Here is a 27,650-nt window from a genome sequence, read left to right as displayed (position 1 = left end):
CTAGAAGGCCTGGTAGCATCCACCAACCCACCAGCAGCATGGGACAGGGACAAAGTGAATACACCTGCACCCCCTGGGCTACTAAGGGGAAAGGAGCACTTTAGTGGGGAGCTGGATTTGCTATCTTACCCAGGACTGTTTACACTGCAGTGGTAGGCACTGGATCCCCTGCCCAGGGATTCACCCAGTACAGCTGGATGAGGAGAGGAGTCATCTGGGGTCTGGGGTGACACTACAGGAGATGCTGGCTAGATCTCCAGAAGAGAAAGTTTGCTGTAAAGACTTGTACATAGTTGCTAAGGAGTTTGTCCTCAGTTGCCATTCCCTTGAGCATTCTATACACCCCTAACCCTGTCCATGTTCCAAATTCCCTAATAAAACTTCAAAACAAAGCTCAAGGATTGGTTACTGTCTCCTGTTGCAAGTCTGAGTGAAGGAAATGCGTGTTAGCTGGCTGTGCAGGACTATAGTGGGACCCAAATCTATTGCAACTCCACTACTCCTCAGAGGGGTAGTGCTACATCTGTTTCTGCACTCACTTATTGTTTTTTCTGCCAGTCTTTGTTGTCTCATTCAAGCACAGTGTATACATCTGCCACAGCTTATTTATTTACATAAATTAGATATTGGCGAGTAAGGCCTCCCCTCTTTCCTTTTTTGGCTCTATAGCCCATTAAATACACTTTCAAGCAGATGTTTTCACTGACTTTTAAATCTAGAAATCATTAAAGGCAGGCACAAAAGTAAATGGTATTAGAATATCATTTTATTATTGTATCAATATCTAAGAATGATAACGGAAAACTAACAAAAAAGCAAAATACAAAAATATAGATTATTTCCAACATGTAAACATATGAATACACAGTACACAATATCAAATACGCATCTATTAATTGAAATCTGAATTAACAACATAAATGGATCTGGTATTTAAATTGCATTTAATGCTCAAATTATTATTATTACAATGTGATTGTAAATGCTCAAGGTTTTTTACCGTCATGCATTCTATGTGTGCAGCATCCCCCCCAGCCCCCTCAATACCTAATGGAGCCCCATCGCGATCCAGCAATGTGCACGACAGCCTTGGCTGTTGCGCGTCTCTGCCTCCTCATTGGCTGAGACAGCAAGCAGGAGCTATTGGCTCCAGCTGCTGTCAATCACAGCCAGTCAGCCAATGAGGAGAAGGGGGGTGGGACCAAGCTGCGGCTCCGTGTGTGAATGGACACACGGATCAGCGGGTGCCCCGCAACAAGCTACTAGCTGTGGGGGCACCTGACAGGAGGGAAGGAACAGGAGAGCCTGAAAAGGACCTGAGAAGAGGAGGATCCAGGCTGATCTGTGAAAAACCACTGCACACAGCAGGTACGTATAACATGTTTGTTATTTAAAAAAACAAAAAGGAACCTTTAGAATCCATTTAATATAATGCAGGATAGCACCAACAATTTGTAGTGCTTTATAAAGTGAGACAGAGCAGTAACAGTACAATTCAATACAAGAGGGTTCAGAGGGCCCTGCTCATGAGAGCTTACAATCTAATAGGGAGACATAACAAGACACATCCAATAAAGATTGGCTGCATCGCAGACATGGATGTTTTCAAAGTGTATGCAGAAAAGCAAGGTGGGGAATATGCATATACTGCTGACTTAATCCAATTATTAATGCCGAATCACCACATTTAAGGATTGATAAACGAATATATATATTACATTTTTGTTTGGGGGTTATTACCACTTTAAAGGAGAAGTATGGCCAAAGCACTGTTGGCTGTACTTCTACTATGGATTACAGGAGTGCAGTTCGTTTCCAGACTTTAGCCTGCTGTCGGCTGATGTCACTCACTCCAGTCTCTGAAAAGATCTCAATCATATGATCAGGATCCATCCAGATGCCTGGACTGGCATCTGGCTCAGCCTATCAGTGAGCTGCTGAGATCCTGAGCCAGTCGCCTGCTCTACATCCTGGTGCTCCAATGAGTGCTGGAGAGGCAGAGCAGAGAGTGGGTGATTGACAGTCACCGGCTCTCTGGTCACTGAAAGCTGAGAACTAGGCGATCATTAGTTTTTGATCACTCAGTTCTCAGTTTTAGACCATATCGGACCGATGCTGTATCCACCTAGGTGAGTATAATTAAAATTTTTTTTTTTTACAAACCAATACTTCTCTTTTAAAGAGATACATTAATTAATTATACTGGTTCTGATTACCTCTGGAAATCAAAAGAGAAAGCTATATATGTCACATAATCTTTAGGTTCTGGCTTCTCAATGCCATGCAATTTAAGGAGTTGCATTGAGCAGAGAAGCAAAATTTTATGATTCTAGGTTTATGTACCTGTGACAGTTTGTGGCTTCACAGTCGGGTGCTCACGGCGCATGGGCGAGTAGCACTGCACCTTGTGAATGGTCCCGTAGTCTTCTGGGATATGTCCCGTGGGACTCTGGGGAGGGAGGGGAGGAGAGAACTTCTGCTTCTGATCACCTAGGTGAACGCAGAGGAAGTGGGAGCGGGTACCTGTCAAAATTGGGTACCCACTTCCCAATGGTGCCAATTCCTCACGGGGAATGGAGTCCAGTACTTAAAGCGGAACTTTCCATTTTTGGTGGAGCTCCGTTTTAAGTCTTAATTTAAACACAACATGCATAAAATAACAGACATATTTTTGCTTATGAAGCTTCCTGTACAGACAATAAATTAAATATTTACTTATAATGCATAACAGATATACTAGAAACATATTTTAATACTCTCACCTGTCATATGCAAAATATAGCTTATAAAAGCTGGTACTGAACATGTAAAGCCAGCTATACATGGATTGAAAGTTGAACGGTTCAGAAGGGTCCAGACAAATTTTGATCTATGTATGGGCAAACTAGTTGTACATAAGTTGATCTATCCAATGACAACCAGCGCACTGGTGTACAACCAGCCTGTTTTTTTTTTTCATGAATGATCAGTGCCATCAGCTATAGCTGGCAACAATGATCATTGTATTCTGCCAGTGGCAGAATACAATAGCAGAGCAGGAGTTATGTATGGCCCCCCTAAGGCTGGCTATAGATTATGCAGGTTGCATGAATGAAAATCTCTTGATTCCCCCATCAACACAGTCAGTATAGATGGGGGAATCCCTCCCATGGAGCTATTGTGATGTCCCAGCAAGGGGGGAGGGGGTAGGCATGGGGAGCTGTTCTTGCCAGGAGAACACAGTGATTACTGCTAGTGGCTATAGCATGCTAAAAATCTGACATGCTGGTTGTACCTAACTCGTTCAATGGATCAACTTGGGTTCAGTCAGCCTTCCCAGAGATGGACTGAATCTTGGCTGGTCCCTGCTGAACCAGCCGAGATTTGATCCATCTATAACCGGCTTAATTCCCCATTTACATTTGTGTGCTTTGGGAATGTGCGCAAAATTGCATGTGTGTCTTTAGTGCAATTTCTGTGTGTTTGGCAGCCCAATAAGGGGCCCAATAGGTAAAAAAAAGCATAAAAACATATATCAATGCCCGATGCATTGACCAATCACATAAATGTGAATGGGGCTAATATTGCAACCCTCTGAGTTTTTCCTCTGCCAAATGGTGGTAACATCTTTTTGTGGCCAGGCAGAGTGATCAGTTTTCTAAAAGAGTGAAGTGAGGTGAAGGAGGGATTTTTTTCATCTTAAATATCAAACAGTGAAGAAAAGTGTATATACCTCAAATTCCCCTGTAAACTCAATGCTTGAAGATAGCATTCAGTGCTTAATATTACAAGCCCTAAGGTCAGTAATGAAAAACAATCTGATACACAACTTACAAGCTTTTGACTGGCTTGGCAGCTGCTGCAAAAGAACAAAGTACACAATCATGGAATACAACAAAGAAAATAATGGAATGGTCACATCCCTTGAAAAATGTCTTGGACAGCTTTATAAGTTTGTCTCAGGCATTGGTATAGGATACTGTCATCTTAGGACTGTTTTACACCCAAGGCCCCACTGCCAAGGCAAAATTTAAAGACAAAATGTTGTTAGGTAATCCAGCTTTTAGTAACATTTACTAAAGATCACTTCTTACAAGTTACCTGAGGTTTACCACTCTTACGTGTGCCATAAAAAGTTCAGAAATACTGTAAGTTTACCTATTTACATATTTTTACATCAATTCACGCTGGTGTATAGTTAATCAAGTGGGAGGACTGTCGCTAGTATTGGCTGAGCATGGCAAACATGTCTTGGATGTCATAGTGACTGAGAACCATGATATATGAGGGTTGGAAGGTTTACCACAAACTGCAGTGAATGTGCTTCTTGCATACAATGCTTGTCAGTAAAGTTCATCATATGACCATATAATGTCATCACCAATCCAACTTCAGGTCTGCTTTGCTCCACACATACTTCCCACCTCGTTTAAAGAACATTTTTTCATCAAATCCACTAAACTTGATGGCATTTTCAACACCAACATCCAAGATAGATCTGGAAGGATCTTTCCGTCCATTTCTGCAGTCCAGGAAACGCATCTAGGAGGAAGAATAACAATCAGTTTTGTCTCTAAGGTCACTTTACAGTAGTGTTCACAAGCTCCTGTAGTAAGGTGACATCAACAGTTCATATAAGAAAAGTTCCCTCACTAAAAACAACCATGAATTATAAAACCCCTTAGGAGGCTCCCTAGGTAGTTGTACCAGTGGAAGGAAATCCAAATGTAAGGAAGCAATGGCCAGGCCCACAGTATGCTGGCAGAATTATATTGTTCAAATGGCCTGGGAAAAATGCAGAGATGGGGTCTGTAATTTGGAAAAGGAAGCCTGCATAGATCTGTTCAGTCTACTTCCCCAACATAAACAAGAGGATTATGTGGTTTAAAAGTAAATGAAATAGTTATTTAATTATACACTGATAAAGAATAAATGATATGTTCTGGGTCAAAACAACCCTGTTGCTATAGCAAAGACTTTTACTTAAAACACACCTGTCAAAGAAGTCTGGAAATACCTGCATTTCCTGCTGTCTGTGCCTTAGAATGTTGCTCAGATACTCAGAAATTTTCTGCTGAAGTCTGAAGTCTGATGGGAGTGTCAATCTTCTGGGTCTCCCACTGGTTCCCCCCTCTGACCTCCACTCGTTCCAGGATACTAGTGACATGGAGGTCAGCAGGAGGAACAACTGAATGAGTCACTTTCAATGTGAACTCCAGCAGAAGATTTCTTGGCATCAGAGTAGCGTTCATTAGCCCATGCATCAGGAAAGTAAAGTTCTTTCACAGCCTTTGTTGAAAGTCTTTACTTTAGTGAAGTTGTTATAAGAAAAGTACATAGGCAGGGGCGGACTGACAACTCATGGAGCCCCCGGGCAATAGGGGATCATGGGGCCCCTGTGTCCTTGCTCAAACTCAAAAAAGCCTATGAAAAAGGTACCAGGAGCATCTCATGCGGCCCCCTACTGACCTCGGGCCCTCGGGCAGTGCCCGAGTTTCCAAATGGTCAGTCCCCCCCTGTACATAGGCTTCCATTTCTGATCTGCTACTGAAGAGCTAGCAGTTATAACTAAGCCTCTGCCTTTATTACTTTTAATGAAATACAAGTGCATATTGGGATTTTACTTTACTTGCTGCATACTTGTAGTGATTTAGAAAGGACTGAAGACAAAGGATAACCATGTTTGCAACTAACATTATCAGAAGGAAGCCAGGACCAGCTTTTCCTTAAGGGTCCATTCACACAACTGCAATGTGGTAACAGAATTTATTCTAAAAGGCACCTTGCTGATTCAAAACACGGTAATGAGCTGTTTTAATGCAATGCACATTAATGAGCGGCATAATACACAGTAATGAACATGTGATAATGAGCAATAGTGTAAATGGACCCTCAGTCTGTCTGAATCATAGACTGATAGGGGTTGAGCTGCACCGCAAGTAAATCAAGCACAAGAAGGCCTGCGCCCTTACATTGCTGTAAGACACCAGATCTAGTATAGCACCTTGAGTGGCACTACAAGTAGTTATGGGGTATTGTGAGCATAGCCTGATGGGGGTTCTGCAGTGGACAAACTATTTAGAATAAACCAAGAAACATGAAAATGCATTCAATTTCACTTGATAAACTTACATATTCATCCAGTATAAGATACGAATCCCGCATCTGAAAAAAGGTAAACAGCAATATTTAAGATACAGATGTGACATAGGACTGGTACCAATAAAAATAGTTCTTGCATGAAAGGGGTTTTAGATTGTGACCTCACTGGTGCTGGGGGCTCTTTACTGCCCCACCTACCCCTGTACAGAAAGCTTTACCTTTTTTGCTTAAAGGATCAGAAGGATTAGGGCTCTGGACACACAAGCATACGCTATATAGCAAAATTATGTGAAACAGCCCAAATTATTGAGTTTGAATTTTTCCAGTGAAGGGTGCTATTAATGCTATAGTAAACAAAAACATTTTAGACTACTGTGTGCTTCCAACCTTGGAGCATTAGTTTGGGACTTTTTTCTGTTCCAGCTTGAGTGTACACCTGTGCACAAACCGAGTTCGATAAAGACATGGATTGATGTGGGGGAACTCAACTTGAGTGGGCTGCACAAAGCTCTGATCTCAACCCTATTAAAATTATTTGGGATAAACTAAAACAGTGTCTGTAAACTAGGTCTTCTAACACCTCCTGGCCTCACAAAAACTCTTTTAGCTAACTTAGCAGAAATTCCCACAGAATAAAATTAGGAGTGAGATGGTAGACAGGTACTCCATAGAAAATATACTATAATTGGCATTTCTACTCCTAGTTTTTCATTTGAGTCCCAGTACATTTGTAGATATCTGACAACCAACCTGATCTTTTATTCATCTGCTTTGCTGAGTGCCGTATAGAAACTTAAAGAGACCCTTTTTCCAGACCATTCATTTCAGCAACAGTCATCCTATAAGATTATATGTGCATTTAGTTTATTTTTTGCATGTTTTACCTGTATAGGCCTCCCATAATGGTTATGATGTCAGCAGCCCTAGCAGACTCAGAGCTGTGATAAGTGATGCTCTATAGCAGCCTTTCTCAATGTAAACCTAAGCAGAACCCCTGCTATAACTTTCAGGTATCAGAGAAACTTTACTGAAGCCAATTCATAAGAAGTCAATGACAAAATGCCCCTTACATTGGTGGTCAGTAGGAAGAATTCAACCCTCACAGTGGTGCGGTGATCAGATTGCCACCTTTACAGACAGCTAAAAAGATAACTGGTATTTGGCTTTGCCAAGTAGCATTTGTCCTGGGGCTATCCATTCACCATCAAATGGTCAAGGAACCCCTAGCAACCTCTAGAGGAATGCTAGACCTCCTCACTACCTGTCAAACGCTGCCTGAAAAGAGAGCCAACATGAAAATGAGCCCTCAGAGCTTACTTTCATTTACTAAAATAAACCTAATCAATTCTAATTCAATTCTGTGATTGTGTAAAATTATCATGGTAATTATGTTTAAGTAAAATACCTGCTGATTAGATTCTGGAACCAAACATTTCATGTTCTTATGACGATTCAGAAAACCTCTGAACTCTTCATCACTGATGACAAATTTTTCAGCCTGTCTTAATGCATCATCACCACAATTTTCCCCATCGATAATGAGACACTGGAATACCTGGGGAACAGAAACAGCATTGATTTGATACAAATGTTTCCTTTCATTGTCATATATTTTATCATTAGGCACTTCTGTGCATTTGGACCACTACAGGTTCCACTACATGAGTTTGCAAAGATCAGATCAGGGCAAAGTAATTAGCAAAACTTTTAAATTGCTCCGGAGATTTGTTTGTAAATGGTAAGACTCCCAATGTCCAACTGTTTGTTGAAATGTGCATGCTTGTATAGCAACCCTGCCATATGCAGTAAAGCCTTTAATTTTAGCATTGCCAGGCTGTATTCTGCGTTCTCTAGGTTCCCCAAACCACAGCCTATTGAGCAGCTCCTGCTGCTGGGAAGTGTCCCCAGCAATAGAGTAGGGAGGTGATGAAACAATGAGTTAAGAATATTTTTATTTCTCCTGGTCAACCACCAAAAGGGCCAATGGTGGATGTTGGGGAAGACTAGACATTTTGAGGGACTTTCCAGGAAGCTGCTATGCCTCCCAGACTCTGCTTATTTGGGCAAGGAGGACTTCTGCTAACAGAGAGGCCCAAGTTCATGGGCTTGAAGTTTGATGCTGACGTCCTAAAAGGTGACTCCAGGAGAATGGGAGTAGAAGGATGATTGCCAGTTAGGAGCATCCTGCAGAAAAAAGTTCTGGAGAGCTAGACAAAAGTTGCTGCCAGTAGACCTCGCACAGAACCTGAATTGCTTATATTGTAATTGAATAATGCTGGTCTCAGCTTACAAACAAATATTATTGGTCTTAGCATAATGGCACACCAAACCAGTCTGGGAGAGAGACAAATGCCAGCCATAGATGGAGCGATTTTCTTTTCTGCAACCACCGATTGCAGGAAAGATATACACTTGATTTCCCCATCAACACAGTCAGTGTTGATGGGAGAATCCCTCCATTGTGTTCTCCTGGCAAGGGGGGAGCCATCCCCACTGGGAGAACACAGTAATTACTGCTAGCGGCTACAGGGTGGTTGTACCCAAGATGATTTAGCAATGAACTTGGGTACATTCAGCCTGCCCTGACATGGTTCAAATCTTGGCAGGTCCCTGCTGAAGAGATTTGAACTGTATAAGTCTGGTTTAAGGTCAATTTTCTTTCCTTTTGTTCATTTGTGAGAAAGGAATGTTCGGAAGCTACCGTATATCCTGCGCACTATAACCCTCACTCCCCCAGAGTTGCTCAAATAAATTCTCATGGAGTATAGACAGATGGAGTGGAGGTTCATCTATTGATTTCTGCTGATTGGTCAGTGAGTGCTTGAGGCAAGTGTGGAACTGTTACCCCTAAACAGACTAGGAGAGCCCAAAAGGCATAGAGGAGATGTTATAACAGAAAGTTCAGCTGCAGTTTTACCATACCAACTGCCAAGTCACAAGTTAACATGACCAGCAGCAAGATCATGGCCATGGCAATACCGCCCTACAACAGTGTATAATACATGCAGTTGTGGCACAGTGCCACAGGCTTTAAGTGGTTAAAAAAGGCTTTCAGGAGGAGAGATACCATCTTAAAGATGTCTGTCAAATGCCTCTGAAAAATGACCCACCTCAGACCACTTTTCAGAAGGAGATGCTGAGGCGACCAAGCCAAGTTGAATAGAGTACAGGATTTAGGTTGTTATGATCTGTACACACGATAAAAGGTGTTTGGAATTCCTCACAGCTGTTGAACACTGTCCAATGGCCAGTGTAGTTGCTGTGTCATATGGAGCTGAATGGCTAAATAAGAGGTGTCCCAGCCAAACTTAAAAGGTATGTATAGCATAGGGAAGGGTTAAAATACCTATCAGGTTATGTTTGTTGTATCCCACTGGGGAGATTTCCCTTCTCCTCCTGTCCTAGAGACACAACAGAATATGATAGGAAATCTCAACAAAGTGAGGTAGTCCTGTCCTTGAGAGTTGTCACTAGAACATTTGTCTCTATTGGATGATTTATGCTTGCCTCTTACTCTGGTGACAGCTCAAAAATGTAGAATTTTCCATCAATTGACAGGTGGTGAGAAGGTGAAATGTCACCTCCTCACCACCTGATGTATCCCTATAAATGCCACATCACCACGCTGCAATTGCTTTGCATATGGTTGTGAGGCAGTTGTGGCACAGCCCCATAGACTTACATGGGTCACTTTTGGCAGTGGTAATGCCCACTGAATATGATATGCCGTTTCATTTTTGCCATGGCTGTGAAGCACAGGATTGCGGGTGCAACATATGTAGTGCCTTCAGCAGTTGCATGTCTGTGTTCAGATGGGTGATAAAATGGGTGTTCGGACGCTTGGTTTTACCACCCCCTGGCCACATATGTGAACAAAGCTTTAGCTGAGAGTAACAAAAGAGTAACCTACCTTCCAGCGTATTGGGCTTATCATCTCAATCTCCTTTGTCATGTCCTCATCCACATTGTAATGGTTGATGACAGAATTTATTTTGAAAGCCACGTTATAATCCCGACACCATTTTCTGATCTTCATCAGTTTCTCCACATGGTTTTTCTTTCCTTGTCCCCGACCAATGAGCTTGTTCACTTCTTCTTCAAAGCTGTCACAGGACACAGCAAGGATATCCAGGTGTTCTCCTGGGACATAAACAGATCTCCATTTAGGGAAATAATATGACAGAGTTCATGTATTTATTAGCTTATACTAAAGCTCAGCTCACGCTTTTTCCTAAATTAATTAACAGGCCTAATGAACATGGACTCTTACTAGGTCCTGTGTACAGAGGTTTAAAATCTCTGGCACTTTTGGGTGCCCGGATGAGGTCACGATTTCCACCTCAGTCAATCTGAGGAAGTTTTGTGTTCCTTCATAGAATACAAAGCTCCTTGTAAATGGTTGAGCAACGCTCAACCTGATTCTATTTTGCTCCAGGAATGGGATGGGAAGTCCCTGACTTGCTGCCCCAGGAACACAGAAATATATACTGTATGTAGCTGAGGATACATACTGTTCACACAGTGCCAACAGCCACTGTATGTCTTAGTGAAGGAAATAGTTTGCTTAGATCAGCTTGGTCCTAACTATTTTAAACTCATTAAAAAATGGTCTTAAAAAAAAAACAAAACATGGTGCTAGGCTTTAACCTGGCCATACGCTAGTAGAAGTTTGTTCAAAGTTTTTCATTTTAAGAACATTAGCCTGATTTTCAAAGCATTAGTATGGTCAAATCAACATATGTTATTGACCAAGGTGACGAGAAAGATCAAAAGAAGCAAACAACGAATGAACAAATTGCTAACAGTGTGTATTAGGTGCAGTGTGGTGCAGGAAGTAATGACAGAGTCCAGTTGCAGGAGCAGGAACTTGTATTGAAGGAAATGCTCAACAGGCAAACCAGCGGGAGAACACCTCGCCAGGAAAACACTCACAGTTCTGTGCAATGTAGAGATGTAGAGGGTAAAGATGCAGCGGGTAAAGATGCACCGACAGCATTTGTCTTCAGAGGATGGAATGCAGCCTGGCTGGTCAGGTCCCAAAGGGGAGGCTTCCATAGCAGGATTGCAAGTCCCTTGCCTGTCCCTACTCCTCAGGAATCTTTCCATGCCACTAGTATTTTCCCTTGCAGATAGGTGCTCTTTCCCTACTCTAACCACTATGTGGAAGTGCACTAAAAACTGGACTAAGGACCAAGGTGGCCACCACGGGTCACCTGGATGCAGCGTAGCCAACAGAAATGCTGTTTTCAGGGACCACATGGGTGGTACTAAAGTCTGGAGAGGAAGTCCAGGGGAGACACAGTTTCTGTATGGCTTCCTGGGTCAAGTGTTCCCGTTGGCTACGCTTCGGCCATGTGACTCTTGGTGGCCAAGTTGGGTCAGCAAGGTCTATATAAGTCCCCGCCCCCAGGTTTTAGTGCACATTTTGTGAGTGGCTAGTGTAGGGAGAGAGACCCTGCTTGTTAGAAAAGGTAACTAGCAGTAGAGAAAGATTCCTGATGAGGAAGGACACACTGGCCAGGCTGCATTTCACCCTCTGAAACAGATGCTTCCCGCACCTCTCCTCAGCCACATCTTGGTTGCATTGAACTGTGAGTTATTTTCCTAAGCATTGCTCTCCTGCCTGGGGGTTTGTAACGTTGACATTCTGCTCAAAACAAATTTTACTGCAATGGGTTGATCAGCTTCTAACTAAGAAGACACCATTTTGAAGTATTTTCAAACAATATTCATCAAGTGTATGGCCAGCTTTACAATAGTAAGATAAAGAAAAGAAACAATTAATCCTTTCTGCGACAATAGAAATCCATGTTAGAGCACCGTCCATATGACTCACCATAAATCTGAAACCACTTTTCTGTGATCAGACTGCCATTGCTCACAATGCTGACACTGGGCAACCTCAGCTCTTTCTTGCAATACTCCACCAGCTTTCCAACAAAGTTCCCTCTGTCCTGCAAGAATGGTTCACCTCCAGAAAAGTTAATCTTCTCCATACCTGGAAGACATAAAGGAGGCTTTATGGGGTCAAGTCACAAAACATATAGCAAGCCTCTAATCTATGAAGCTTCATAGACACATTTAGTTCGGGTTTGAGATCAGCTCAACATGCTTCCGAGTTCCACCTTTAATTCATTTGAGATTTTACGTACGTAATGCACTTTTGCACTCCCTATCACTTATATTTGATGAAGGGCAGTTCTGAATTGGACAAAAGTCTGTGTGTACAATTCCCAATACAGAGACAAAAGGTAGCACAGCATACATGAGAGTGACAACTCTGCTCTGAATTCAGGAGCAGTGCAGCATCATTGACACCCAATCATAGAAAGCTGCATTAGATGGACTAGCAAGCTTAACAAGTATTTGCGGGACTTTGCAGGGGGACTAAGAGAAAACTGTAAGTGCTGCAGCTCATATTTTTTAAGGTGAGGCAATGGTTTTAAGCTGATAATATTCAGATGTATTTAAATACCTTTAAAAAGACCATATATTAACTAATAAATTCCTGTTTGCTTCATTGTTTGGCTGTGCTTTGCAATCACGCTACCAGAAATCAAACCAATAAAACTGAAATTTTGTGACTTTTTTTTTTTAATCAGCACAAGGGATGATACGTACCTGAAAAATGAGTCCTATCTGTTGGCGAGGCCCCTTTTCTGTGAAATCCTTTACCCTCCTGGATAGCCCTACAGCGGTGACCTTCTGGCACTGCGGGGGTTAATACAAGTGGCTTCACCTGTGACAGGCACTCATCAAACAGTGTTGACTATGCCCACCCTTTGTGCCCCCCTGCTCCATTTATAAAAGGTGTACTATAACTTCCGGCAATAAACACTTTGTGAATTGGTGCCCAAAACTGAATTGCGTATTCCAGATGAGGTATTACTAATGATTTGTATACGATGTGCTTGTAGCCCAGCTATGGTGCCGCTGTCACAGCCAGGGCTGTGGATAAGGGGTACCACCAGTCCTCCTGTACGGGGCCCAGGCCAGCTGGGGGGAGCAGGGTGAATTTGATGTGGGCAGGGAGGGTGATCGGCACAGGGGGGGGGCAATTTTTAGAACTGATCCCCTGTATGGCCCTCTCTGCAGCAGCTGAAAGCTGGCTTTTTCTCCTCTCCTCTCCCTCCTGCTGGCTTTCAGCTACTGCAGAGAAAACCAGACAGAGGATCAGTTCCAGTAACTGCCCCCCAGCGCACCTATCACCCTCCCTGTGAACCATATGTTTCCCCTTGCTGCCCAGGCCCCTCTGTGTGCCCCCTCCCCCGCAGTGCTCTTGGCTTCCCTCCTCTCCTTACCACCAGCAGCTGCAATCACATATTAGGATTGTTCAGGATGGAGAGTGGGGGGAAGGTCTAGTAAATATGTCACATTTATCATCCCTTTCCTTTCCTGAATTAACACAATGAGTGACCGGTACCAATCACTCACTGTGTTCATTCATAACTGAAGCATAGTAACCTGTTTTTTTTTTTTTGGTGGGGGAGGACCCAGTCAGGTTGGCTATATGGGGCCCTCTGGTTTCTATCAGCAGCCCTTGTCACAGCAGTCACACAACTCTGGCTGTCACACAGCCTCTCCTGCTGCAGTGACTTCTCCTCCTCTTTCATGCTGTGATCAAGTACAACTTGGATCAATGTGACTATGTATATACCATACCTGGCTGATTCCCCTGGAAGCTGGAAAACATTGAAGTAGAGACTGCTACTCTAGTGATCCCCCTTGCTGCTTAAATGACTGCTCTTCTGTATTGTAAACACAGGAGGTCAGCTGCTTGACATAGGCGCCATTAAGAAAATGTTTTGCCTTGCCTGAATAAATGCAAATCATTGTTTGATTGGATGAGGTGGAGAGGTGGGGTGGTGATGTCACGCTCACCACCTCATTTAATCAGTGAATGTTTTGCATGCATTTAGAAAATGCAAGCATTCTCCAAATGGAGCCTGAACGGCTGACCTCCAGTGTTCACAAGGCATCAGGCTGGCTGCTAAACATGGAGCTCTGAAGGAAGTGGAGGTCTCTGGAGTAGCGCTGTCTTCTTCAGTGATTTCCAGCTTCCAGGGGCATTGGTCAGGTATGTCAGATACTGTAAATATATGTGTGATTCTTGTGAGCTACTATGGTGTAATTAAATTATCTAATCAAGTAAAAATAAAAAGTGAAAATATTATTTAGTGACTGAATTAATACATATATGAATTAATTATAAATTAAATCAATGGGTTGCCTAAATAGTTACATTAGCCAAGCTGGACCAATGTAGCTATGTAAAAAATGCCAAAGCTCAGAATAATTTTTTAAATTTGCTGAAATTTCCATGGCTTTTTAAAAATATTGACATAGCAATCCAAATCAATTTTTGAAAATTACAAAATTTGTTGTGTCCATAATGGTACTATCATAAACATTGACCAACAATTTTCCTGCATCTCTGTACGAACGTTCAAATAAACGTTTGCTGGTAAATGGCCAGCTTTAGGCAGCACTGTAGGTAATACCAAAACATGGCTGTTCTCAACCTCTCCACACAATCACAACGATGAGTAGACATGTGTGTCGAAATGCAGACAAAATTTTTGTTATTCGGAGATTTGAATTTCCAAATAAAAATATTAAGGCTACTTTCACACTGATCAGCTGCGTAGGCGTTTTTATCTCACTTTTGAAGCGCTTTCTGAGCGTTTTTGAAGGACATGTAACTTAAAAACTGCACCAAAAACACTTCTCAGAGGCATTTTTGAGACACTTTTCAGGAATTTTTCTGGCGTTTTCCATTGATTTCAATGGAAAGAGGCATTTTTAGGGCGTTTTTTTAACTCCCTAACATGCCCCAAAAATGTAAACATATTGCTGGCTATTGCTGATTTCTCTCAAAGACTGTGTATTAGAATATAGCTGTCTTCCAAAATTCAAATTTTGAAAAGAATAGAATAGAATAGAAAAAGAAAAGAATAGAGTAGAAAATAAAGCAAAAGAATAGAAAAGGATAGAATAGAAAATAAAAGAATATGATAGGATAGAATAGAATAGAATAAAATAGAATAGAAAAAATAGAATACATTAAAATAGAATAGAATAGAATAGAATAGGATAAAATAGAAAGAATATATCCATCTCCAGAAGGTCAAATTTCAAAAAGAATAGAATAGATTAAAACAGAATAGAATAGAACAGAAAATAAAAGCATAGAATAGAAAATAAAGGAATAGAATAGAAAAGGATGAACAGAATAGAAAGGAAAAGAACAGAATAGAAAAAAACAAAATAGATTAGAATAGAAAAGAAAAAATATAGCCGTGTTCCGAATTTTTAATTTAGAAAAGAATAGAATAGAATAAAACAGAATAGAATAGAAAATAAAATAATAGAAGAAAATATAAAAATAGTATAGATTAGAAAATAAAATAATAGAATATAACAAAATAGAAGGGAATAAAATAGAAAGAATATAGCTGTTTTCTGAAATTCAAATTTCAGAAAGAATAGGATAAAAGAAAACCAAATAGAATGAACAGAATATAATAAAATAGAATACAAAATAAAAGAAAATGAAAGAATAAATCACCTATAATGTTGGGTGTCCTATATGTGTGGATGTTGCTGCGTTATATAAAACATTTAGAATGGCGTGCCCTTTTAGAATGATGGACAGCCTTGAGGCACCCCATTTTAGAATGGGGTGCCTCATAATGTCCATAATTTTAAAGGGTGCCTCAGGACTGCCCATAATTTTTAAGGGTGCCTCAGGACTGCCCATAATTTTAAAGGGTGCCTCGGGACTGTCCATAATTTTTAAGGGTGCCTCAGGACTGCCCATAATTTTAAAGGGTGCCTCGGGACTGTCCATAATTTTTAAGGGTGCCTCGGGACTGTCCATAATTTTTAAGGGTGCCTCGGGACTGTCCATAATTTTTAAGGGTGCCTCGGGACTGTCCATACATTTCAAGGGTGCCTTGGGACTGTCCATAACTTTTAAGGGTGCCTTGGGACTGTCCATAATTTTTAAGGGTGCCTTTACTGAAAAAAGGTTGAGAAACACTGCTATAGGTAATACCTGTCTCAGGACCATGGAGAACAGTCCAGGCTATAGGAATGGACATATCCACTTTTTTACCAATAGGAAATGGCAAAATCTTTAGCTAGCATAGCAAACAAGAGATGTAGCCAGTACCTGCAGCCTTCAGCATGGCCAGTCCATTCTTGGCTTCCTCTATCGGTAGGACGAAGGAGGTCTTGGCGGTGTGGAAGCAGAATCCACACTTGTAGTTGCACTGCCGGGTGAAGTGATAATTGACACTGGTGGGTATAACACTCTCTGGATCCTGGACCTGTCTGCTTGGGACAGAAGGGGCTTCTGGTGCAGCAAGGAACCAGCACCTAGAGGAGATCATCTTCAGGCCATGCAGCAGGGAGCTCATATTCTTCCAGATGAAGACAAGTATCTCCACTACAGGCAGAAAGCTCAGGGACAGCATCTTGTAGGATGAGTTTTATCTGACAGCTAAAGAGTGACTGTCTGACAGCTAGGGAGTAACTGAGCTGATCTCATAACTGCACTGTTTATATAGTCTCAGCTGGCTGGTGATCACAAGTCAGAGAGTTTCACATTCTATTCACAGAACACGGAATAGAAACCTGCAGCAAGCACTATACACACCCGAGTTTTGTTTCTGCTCATTAGTACCTCTAGTGGTGAAACTTTGCAAGGTACTCTGGCACTGAGTGATGATGAATATAACACATTCACCTACTAACAAGAACATATTTTATGTGAGTTTAGTAAGAAGCCTGTCAGATGTTTTTTCATCTGTTTTTCTAGCAAACATTTAAATGGAAATTAAATATAAACATACTGCGCTGAAAAGTGCTGTCTTTGAATTGAGTATGATGGGTCTTGTGCAGGTGTGTGGTGGCCCTTAATTTCCTCTTCATGTGTTTTGTGGAATGTATATATATATAAAAAATGTATCTTAATTTATTTTAATTTTTTTTAAATAAATTTATTATTTTTATTATGAAAACAGAACAGCCAAGGTTAGGCATTTTTGTTAAAGAAGTGTCTAAGTAAGCAGTATGTGCAGTAATGGAGTGTATAGGGTTTGTGGGGCAATGTATGTAGAAGATAAGTGCAGAAGGTATGATGTGAGAGGGTATGTGCAGGAGAGGAGTACGGAGGGTTTGGTAGGGAGCAGTATGTGCAGGAGAGGAGTGCAGAGGGTTTGATAGGAAGCAGTATGTGCAGGAGAGGAGTGTGGAGGGTTTGATAGGAAGCAGTATGTGCAGGAGAGGAGTGTGGAGGGTTTGATAGGAAGCAGTATGTGCAGGAGAGGAGTGCGGAGGGTTTGATAGAAAACAGAATGTGCAGGAGAGGAGTGTGGAGGGTTTGATAGGGAGCAGAATGTGCAGGAGAGGAGTACGGAGGGTTTGATAGGGAGCAGTATGTGCAGGAGAGGAGTGTGGAGGGTTTGAAAGGAAACAGAATGTGCAGGAGAGGAGTGTGGAGAGTCTGATAGGGAACAGAATGTGCAGGAGAGGAGTACGGAGGGTTTGATAGGGAGCAGTATGTACAGGAGAGGAGTGTGGAGGGTTTGATAGGGAACAGAATGTGCAGGAGAGGAGTATGGAGGGTTTGATAGGGGGCAGTATATGCAGAAGAGGAGTGCGGAGGGTTTGCTAGGAAGCAGTATGTACAGGAGACGAGTGTGGAGGGTTTGATAGGGAGCAGTATGTGCAGGAGAGGAGTGCGGATGGTTTGATAGAGGGTAGTGTGTGCAGGAGAGGAGTACGGAGGGTTTGATAGGGAGCAGTATGTGCAGGAGAGGAGTACGGAGGGTTTGATTGGGAGCAGTATGTGCAGGAGAGGAGTACGGAGGGTTTGATAGGGAGCAGTATGTGCAGGAGAGGAGTACAGAGGGTTTGATTGGGAGCAGTATGTGCAGGAGAGGAGTGCGGAGGGTTTGATAGGGAGCAGTATGTGCAGGAGAGGAGTGCGGAGGGTTTGATAGAGGGTAGTGTGTGCAGGAGAGGAGTACGGAGGGTTTGATAGGGAGCAGTATGTGCAGGAGAGGAGTACGGAGGGTTTGATAGGAGGAAGTATGTGCAGGAGAGGAGTGTGGAGGGTTTGATAGGGAGCAGTGTGTGCAGGAGAGGAGTACGCAGGGTTTGATAGGAGGCAGTATGTGCAGGAGAGGAGTGCGAAGGGTTTGATAGAGGGCAGTGTGTGCAGGAGAGGAGTACGGAGGGTTTGATAGGGAGCAGTATGTGCAGGAGAGGAGTGCGGAGGGTTTGATAGGAGGCAGTATGTGCAGGAGGGGAGTGTGGAGGGTTTGATAGGGAGCAGTATGTGCAGGAGAGGAGTATGGAGGGTTTGATAGGAGGCAGTATGTGCAGGAGAGGAGTGCGGAGGGTTTGATAGGAGGCAGTATGTGCAGGAGAGGAGTGCGGAGGGTTTGATAGGGGGTAGTATGTGCAGGTGAGGAGTGCAGAAGGTTTGATAGGGGGTAGTGTAAAAAAAAATAATAAACAATTTACAGCACCCCCGTCCCCCCATGCTCGTGTGCAAAGGCTTATAGAGCGACGACTATGGAGATTTTTAAATACCTTAATTTGGCACCATGTCACAAGCATGCACAATTTTAAAGTGTGACATGTTTGGTATTTATTTACTTGGCATCGCATCATATTTTAGATTTTACTAAAAATCGGGATATTACCGTATATTGTATTTGTGTTAAAATTCCCGAAAATGTATTTTTTTCCCAAAAAATTTGCATTAAAAAAAACACCATTTTATTCCCTAGGGCCTCTTCTAAAATAAAATATATAATGTTTGCAGGTTCTAGGTAATTTTCTATCATAAAATGTTGATTTTTAAATGTTAAACAAAAAGAGTCAGAAAAGGGAGGGTCTTTACATGAATAACTATGAAATAAGTTAACCCCAACTTACAAGTGTCAGCTCTCTCAAAATGTTCCTATACTTACTGATAATCACTGCTGCGAGACCACCCTTTTATAGAAAAGGGGCTGGGTTATCTATTAATAAATGTATTTCCACTTTTGCAGCCAAACTGGGATAGCCTCTACTTTATTTGGTACATTCACATAGCACAACTATGCCTACATTTTGCTTGCTCTTTTCTGAAAACCCCAAAGCTGAAGTTTTTCTCTCCTATGCATAGGGGACTGGGTAGTAAATGATTACCGAAATTAACCGCGTCTATACTGTGCTGGCAGATCTTATTATTAGTTATAAACTAGATTTGAACAAAAGCTGTCTTCTACATTGTATGCTAATGAAGTTAACCTCAGCATGTCACTCTTTGTCAGTGGAGACAGATTGAGTTTGTCTCATTGCAAATTGTTCAAAGTAGCTTGCAGTCTACCTAAGGCCTGCCCCAAGCAAACAGCTAAAAAGGTAAGAAATATTTACAAAACACATATTTTTTATATTCTGTGCGAAAGGGAAGCCTTCAGTGATCAGCCAAAAGTCTGCAATTCACAAACTTTGCGATTCTTGGAAATTCACTGTGAACCCATGGTAGCAGTTAACTTGACCCTATATATTAATGCACAGACGATTTTATAGAGGAGAGAAAAAAATAAGTGTCTAGGACAGTGGGGGTGGTGAGTACTGTGTTAGCAGCACAGGGCCAGACAGAGGGTCAGGGGTCAAACAGTCTCATAGGACAGTCAGAGCAGCATGAAAACCCCTCCTACAAGCTTTTACCAGTGCTCAGCTGGAAAATAATAGAGGTCACAAGACAGCTATTTACTGCTGATGAGAAAAGGTATTTAGCAGTTTATATTTATTAAAATAATTGCATTTCCATGTTTTGTGCACCGTGGGAGACCAGATATAGTGAATGCAGTGTCCTGGGTTTAATAACACTTTAAATCCTCAAAACCAGGTACATCAAAACACAATGTGATCAATGTATTACAGTTTGCAGAATGGATCTGTAGTGAAGTATTGATCTCTTTGTATTGGCCCAACACATCCCCGTTTAATCAGTACCTCCACAAGACATGTTAAAATGATTTTATTCAAATATGTTCACCGTAACAAAGTCCAACAAGGTATTTTTCCTATTACGGACTTAAAATACCATCAAATTCCTTAGATTTAACACAGAATCTGCAAGGTCAGTATCTGCCTCTCTGAGACAAGGGGAATACATGGCATCCATAGGCATCCGAGATGTTTCTATTTATCCACCTCATCAGTGATTTCTGTGCTTTGCAGTAGCAGACAATCACTTCCAGGCTGTTACACTACCCTTTGGCCTATCCTATGCTCCTATATGATTCAAGAGGTCCTAGCACCTTTTTTGTTGCCCTTTTCAGAACTCAAGGCATCCAGGTCAGAGGCTATCTAGACGACCTTCTCTTGTAGGACTCATCACCCTTCCAGTGGTCAACAACATCCACAGGGCAATTCAAATGCTCCAGTCTTACGGCTTGGTGAGCAGCTAAAAAAAATCTGTTCTCCAGCCTTCTCTTTGCCTGGAATACTTGGGTATGATCCTGGACACATCCCATGCTCAAGAATTGAGATCAAAGAAACATGCCACAATGAGATTTTCAATGGGAGTTCTAGGCCTCATGGTGGTCTCCTTCGTGATTGTATCATTAGCCTAATTTCATTCAAGAACTCTTCAACACAACATCTTGTCAACCTGGAACAAGCATGCTCATTCCCTCATTAAGCCCCCCGTGCAGCACAATGTGCTGCCTTGAGATCCCAGCTTGGTTCTTTCTGCCCTGCAGAAACCACACGTTGGACCCATCAGGGATATTGCTTTAGAGGATCTCTCCTTCAAAGTATCATTTTTGGCTTCTATAAAGTCTGTCAGACATGTCTCTGAGTCCGTGGCTCTCTTTTATAAGAAGCAATTCCTCATACTTTACAAAGACAAGGTCATCTTACACCCAGGACCACCCTTTCTTTCTAAGGTGGTATCAGTCTTCTATCTCAAAGAGGACATAGCCCTACCATCCTTATGCCCTGCTCCAAAAATCCAAAGGAAATAGATCGTGGTCAGGTGACTGGTATATCGCAGTCTTTTATAAGAAGCAATTCCTCATACTTTACAAAGACAAGGTCATCTTACACCCAGGACCACCCTTTCTTTCTATGGTGGTATCAGTCTTCTATCTCAAAGAGGACATAGTCCTACCATCCTTATGCCCTGCTCCAAAAATCCAAAGGAAATAGATCGTGGTCAGGTGACTGGTATATCACAGTCTGGGCTTGCTGACCTGTCATCCCAGAGCATCAAACAGTGCAATGCAGAGGGACTACTTGTAAAGTTGGAGCTGTAGTAGGGAGCAAGAGCCGCATAAGCCGATGCCTCCTTTGTAGTTCTGGCTCCTGTCCCATGCTGAGTGATACCAACTGCACTCCACCTCTTATCCCTGCTAGTGGTCTCCAGAGTGGTGCCAGCAGAGGAAAGAAGAGATCTGCAGGTCAGTGTGAAGCAATACACTGGGCATAATAGAATAGGGCTGCTTTCACACTGATGCTCTGTGGTTTACCCACACCTGCAGCTTTCCTGCGGCATTGCTGCACTTAGTGCTTAAATTTACAAAAGTGAACCAAAACTCCTGAATGCAGGAAATTTGGTGCACTTTCAGAAAGTGCACCACACCTGCAGGATATAAAAGTCTATGGCAAAGCGCAGCTAACTCAGGAAAGTCGCAGATGCACTGCGCTGCACGCCCAGTGCAGGTGAACCGCAGCACATCAGTATGAAAGCAGCCTTATAGGGGGCTCAGAACAGTAAGGGCTCATTTACATTTGCATTTTGAGGGGTGGTAAAACCCCATAGTTAAGACATGTTTTTACCACCCCATCCCAACTGCGCACCCTTTAGCTTCAATGGCCAGGTGTGTACACATGTCGCAGCCACATCAGGAATTATACGCCCTGTCATGGTTGGTGGGTGTAGCACCTGCCAAGCATGACCCATTCAAGTGAATGAGGCCGCTCTGCAAATGCCCTGCAACCTTGTGCAGTACAGTAAACACAGGGTTGAAGCAGGCAGTGTTGTGTTGCTTGTTGCTTTCTCACCACCTGCTTTAACTCCTTGGACCCCACAGAAGCATGCAGTTGTGGGTTGCCTGCAGAGTGGTCCCATTAACTTGAATGGGTAATGATTGATAGGCGGTAGCACCCACCAAAAGCAACAGGGGGTTTAATTCCTGCTGTGGCCTGTGTACATATATTGCTGCTGCCTCAGCAGCTAAAGGGGTAGCGATTGGGGTGGTAAAACCACAACTCACCTGCAGGGATTTACCCCCCCCCCAACTTTACATATGAATGAGCCCTAAGGGTGCCACTGCCAAATGCAACTAAGGGCTCATTCACAAGTGCAGCAGGCACTGCTGCTCCTCTGAAAAGTGATCTGAGTGTGTTTGACAGGTGGTGAGGAGGTGATATTTTGCCTCCTCACCACCTTGTTTAAAACGCATGATTGCTATGTACTGCACATGATTGTGATACGGTAATACTGCAATTAGAGGTTTAAATCAGGTGTGAGGAGGCAGAAAAAAGTAGAACAGGCTGCATTTTTCCTGCACAGAACTATACTGGAACGTGGTAAAACTCATCAAAAACATACCGGAATGCACAAAAAACTTACTGGAATGCCCATGTCCCTATTTAAATTGAAGAGGGGAAAAATGAACCAGAATGCAACAGAAACGCACTGAAACATGTAAAAAATGCTGCAAAATTGGATTATGCCAATGCACACGTCCCTGCGTCAATGGATGGCTGTATGAGTAAATGAGTGCTGTAGCAACCATTGGCTGGAACCAAGATAAATCAATGTGTGAAGAATGTCACCAGCACACCAAGGATCTCTGTGAAGGGTCCAAACCTTTAATCGGCAATCACATAGTTACAGCATAAGCAAAATTTTGGAGCCACGCAGGAAAACGCATCAAAAACACACTGCAATGCGCCAAAAACGTGTCAAAAACACTCAAGCAGAAATGCATACGGAACACATCTGGACTGCATTTCTCTGGTGTGAACCAGCCCTTAGGCCTCAAGGCTCTTGCAGGGGCACTTTGAAAATGGGTATTTCTGACCCTTGCTGTTGCTGGGCCTGTTGGCACAGTTGTGAGCCTTTTCAAGACTTCATTTTTTTGCAATACGTTTTTGAAAAATGCAAAAAGAAAATTAAATTGTATCTTTTTTCAAGCAAAATTGTCAATGTAATAAGATTTTTCTCACGCGTGGAGCAGGCATACTTAATTGCACACCAAACGCATTCTGCTATGGGGATACCACATGTGTGAGACTTTTTCAGTGTTTGGCCTGATTATGTACTGGACATTGTATCTTGTGTATCACAACAATCAAGCACCATTGTATCAAAAACAGGGCAGTGTAATGAATGCTCATCTCTGTAAGAGTGCTCAAGGAATGTAGTTTAGTGTAGTCCCATACCTATATCCATGCCTCCAGGAATACTATGTTCACTAGCCAGGAACTACAGGAGGCTGAAGAAAGGAAGAACATTATTTATTTATGGTACTTATATAGCACTGTCAATTTACACAGCACTTTTACATAAATATTGTACATTCACATCAGTCTCAAGGGGTGTACAATCTAAGGTCCCTAACTTACATTCATACATACACATATTAAAGCCAATTTAGACAGGATCCAATTAACCACTTGCCTACCAGGCACTTATACCCCCTTCCTTACCAGGCCAATTTTCAGCTTTCAGCGCTGCCGCACTTTGATTGACAATTGCGCGGTCATGCAACATTGTACCCAAATGAAATTTTGATCATTTTTTTCTCACAAATAGAGCTTTCTTTTGGTGGTATTTAATCGCCACTGGGCGCTTTACTTTTTGCGCTATAAATTAAAAAATGTGCAAAAAATTTGAAAAAAAAAAAAAAAGTTTATTTGTTTCTTTTTTAAAATTTTTCAAACAGGTATTTTTTCTCCTTCACTGATTTGCGTTGATGAGGCGGCACTGATGGGCACTGATAGGCGGCACTGATGGGCACTGATAGGCAGCACTAAAGGGCACTGATAGGCAGTACTAATGAGGTGGCACGGATAGGCGGCACTGATAGACAGCACTAATTAGGGGTCACGGATAGGCGGCACTGATATGCAGCACTGATAGGCGGCACTGATAGGTGACACTGATGATGGGTACTGATAGACGGCACTGACTGGCATCACTTCTGGGCACTGACTGGCGGCACTGACTGGCACAACCCCTGGGCACTGACTGGTGGCACTGACTGGCAGCACTGCTGGGCGGCACTGGTGGGCGGGCACAGGTGGGTGGCACTGGTGGGCACAGGTGGGTGGCACTGGTGGGCACAGGTGGGTGGGCACAGGTGGGTGGCACTGCTGGGCACATGTAGGTGGCACTTCTGGGCACAGGCAGAGTGGCACAGGTGGGGGCACTGCTGGGCACAGGTGGGGGCACTGCTGGGCACAGGTGGGCGGGGCTAGTGGGCGCACTGCTGGGCGGAACTTGCGGGTGTCACTGCTGGGCACCGATCATCAGGGCACTGATCATCAGTGCCCTGATGATCGGTGCCGATCCCCGCTCTGACAACTGCCGGTTCTCGGCAGTACTTTCCTCACGATCTGACAGCGTGAGGAAAGTGCAGCCGAGAACCGGCACTTGCATTTCCCTGTGATCAGCGTGTCATTGGACACCGCTGATCACGTGGTAAAAGGCCGGTGGGATCGGCCTTTCACCACATCACGTGATCAGCTGTGTCCGTAGGACACAGCGATCACGGAGATCGCCGGGGAGAGCGCGTTCTGGGAGGACGTCATATGACGTCCACTCAGAACTGGCCGGCCGCGGTGAAGCCGTCATTCGGCTATGCGCGGTCGGCAAGAGGTTAACCTACCAGCATGTCTTTGGAGTCTGGGAGGAAACTGGAGAACATGCAAACTCCCGGCAGGTGGTGCCAGGGTTGGGGTTTGAACCAACAAGCCTAGTACTGGCAGCTGGAAGTGCTAATCATTTAGCCACTGCGCTGCCCTAGAACAAAAGAGTACCTGTGATTCCAGGAGTGCAGGTGTCTGCAGGGAATGGTTGGGACTGGTGTCTCACAGGAACATAGGACGTGAGATGCACAGAAGGGTCATCTGTGGTCAACAGGAAATGGATTGGGCCAGGCAGCAGGCAAAGGTAACACTGCACTGGTTTGGCAGTGATCAGGAACACTATTGATGGCTGCCCTGGCTCTGTTGTGTCTGTACTGATGTGACAGCGACCGGGGACACTATTGATGACTGCACTGGCTCTGCTGAGACTACTGATGTTACAGCGACCGGGGACACTATTGATGGCTGCACTGGCTCTGTTGGGACTGTACTGATGTGACAGCGACCGGGGACACTATTGATGTCTGCACTGGCTCTGTTGTGTCTGTACTGATGTGACAGCGACCGGGGACACTATTGATGGCTGCACTGGCTCTGTTGTGTCTGTACTGATGTGACAGCGACCGGGGACACTATTGATGGCTGCACTGGCTCTGTTGTGTCTGTACTGATGTGACAGCGACCGGGGACACTATTGATGACTGCACTGGCTCTGTTGAGACTGTACTGATTTGACAGCAATGGGGGATGCTATTGATGGCTGCACTGGCTCTGTTGAGACTGTACTGATGTGACAGCGACCGGGGACACTATTGATGGCTGCACTGGCTCTGTTGGGACTGTACTGATGTGACAGCGACCGGGGACACTATTGATGGCTGCACTGGCTCTGTTGGGACTGTACTGATGTGACAGCGACCGGGGACACTATTGATGGCTGCACTGGCTCTGTTGAGTCTGTACTGATGTGACAGCGACCGGGGACACTATTGATGGCTGCACTGGCTCTGTTGTGTCAGCGACCGGGGACACTATTGATGGCTGCACTGGCTCTGTTGTGTCTGTACTGATGTGACAGCGACAGGGGACACTATTGATGGCTGCACTGGCTCTGTTGTGTCTGTACTGATGTGACAGCGACCGGGGACACTATTGATGGCTGCACTGGCTCTGTTGAGATTGTACTGATGTGAGAGCGACCGGGGACACTATTGATGGCTGCACTGGCTCTGTTGAGTCTGTACTGATGTGACAGCGACCAGGGACACTATAAATGGCTGCACTGGCTCTGTTGACACTGCCATGGATTTTTTCTGTGAAAAAAATATATGTGTGACTTGCGAGCCAAACCTACTAAATTACTTCAATGGATCGCCAATATTAAACACATAACTTCAACTGTGCAAATTAAATGATATACCTATAAATGTAGCGCTCCTTATTACCACAATAACAAAATAATATATCCCTCCTGTGATATAACACACCATAAATTTGAACTAAAAAATCAATTATAACAAGTGACAATGTTATATAATCAAAATATTGTGACACAAAAGAATTTGAAATTTGAAATAATAGTCACAGGATAACTGCATTAATCCATAAGGAAGGACCTTACTACTATTCTATATAGAAATAATTCTGGCAGGTTCCAAGGAGGGTGAACCACAAGTGTGTATAGCCTAATTTTAGGCATTAAAGGAGGTGAGCATACATCTTTATCAGTTGGAGGATTCACGGAAAGTCACAAATTGATGATTAATGATCACCTTATCACTAATATTGGACTATATTGATTCATGGGACTATTATTTAAAATTTCAAATTGTTTTGTGTCACAATATTTTGATTATGTAACACTGTCACTTGTTATAATTGATTTTTTAGTTCAAATTTATGGTGTGTTATATCACAGGAGGGATATATTATTTTGTTATTGTGGTAATAAGGAGCGCTACATTTATAGGCATATCATGGATTTTTTTTCTGCCTGCACTGATATGGTGATATTTTAGGTATCTAATTGTAGCGTTTTAGATGCCCATGAAAATAATCCCTAAATCTGTTTTACTTAAAGCAGAACTCCTGTCAAACTTGTTTTTTATTTGTGACTCCACTGCAATGGATCAGCTGCTCGCTTTTCCTACAAAACAAATCGCACTCCCCCATGGTTCTGCAGTATAACGTTCCTGCCCATGAAGTATGCACTGAGCGTGTGGACGTTAGGAACAGTCTATTTACGATCCAAGGGGTGGATCGACAGGTAAGGTGAGTATATCTTCCCTGTCCTCTCCCCTAGAATAAAACGAGCAGTTAACCTGTGCAGTGCCAGCACAGCCCCACTGCAAGGGCAAACAAAAAATGATTTTCCTGGAATTCTGCTTTAATAATTGCCTTCAGTCTCCTATATAATTATGCCAGTCACACAACTACATGGTGACAATTGCCCACATCAACAGTTCAGTGTGATGGACAGGGCTGGGCTGTATCATGTCTGCTTCCTCCTGATAAATACTCTCTGTGGCCTCCCTAGGAAACAGAAACTAGCTCTCTAAATATCTGCTCTGGGTCGATAAACTTCCATGCAGCATAAGCGGAAAGCCTCAATATCACAGAACAAACCTTTCACCTTCATAATAATAAAAGCACTAAGTCATTAGTCAAAGCATTTCTCAACA

At 43.1% G+C, this 27,650-nt stretch overlaps 1 protein-coding gene across 1 annotated transcript; it reads right to left on the bottom strand.

The window, feature by feature from the left end:
• Nucleotides 1-748: 748 nt before the first annotated feature.
• Nucleotides 749-16,659, bottom strand: RSAD2 (radical S-adenosyl methionine domain containing 2). Its single transcript, XM_089672011.1, has 6 exons — nucleotides 16,256-16,659; nucleotides 11,918-12,079; nucleotides 9,992-10,221; nucleotides 7,487-7,636; nucleotides 6,112-6,144; nucleotides 749-4,521 (listed from the first exon to the last, which is right to left on the bottom strand). Exons 1-6 carry the CDS (start codon nucleotides 16,557-16,559, stop codon nucleotides 4,357-4,359), a joined length of 1,044 nt encoding a protein of 347 aa, XP_089528137.1. The 5' UTR covers nucleotides 16,560-16,659; the 3' UTR covers nucleotides 749-4,356.
• Nucleotides 16,660-27,650: the final 10,991 nt, after the last annotated feature.

The sequence above is a fragment of the Staurois parvus genome, unplaced genomic scaffold (genome assembly GCF_062004578.1).
Source record: "Staurois parvus isolate SC_StPar_1 unplaced genomic scaffold, SC_StPar_1.0 ptg000118l, whole genome shotgun sequence".
NCBI classification, from domain to species: domain Eukaryota; kingdom Metazoa; phylum Chordata; class Amphibia; order Anura; family Ranidae; genus Staurois; species Staurois parvus.
The sequence above is the reverse complement of the archived record's forward strand: the minus strand, read 5'-3'. Positions and strand labels throughout refer to the sequence as shown.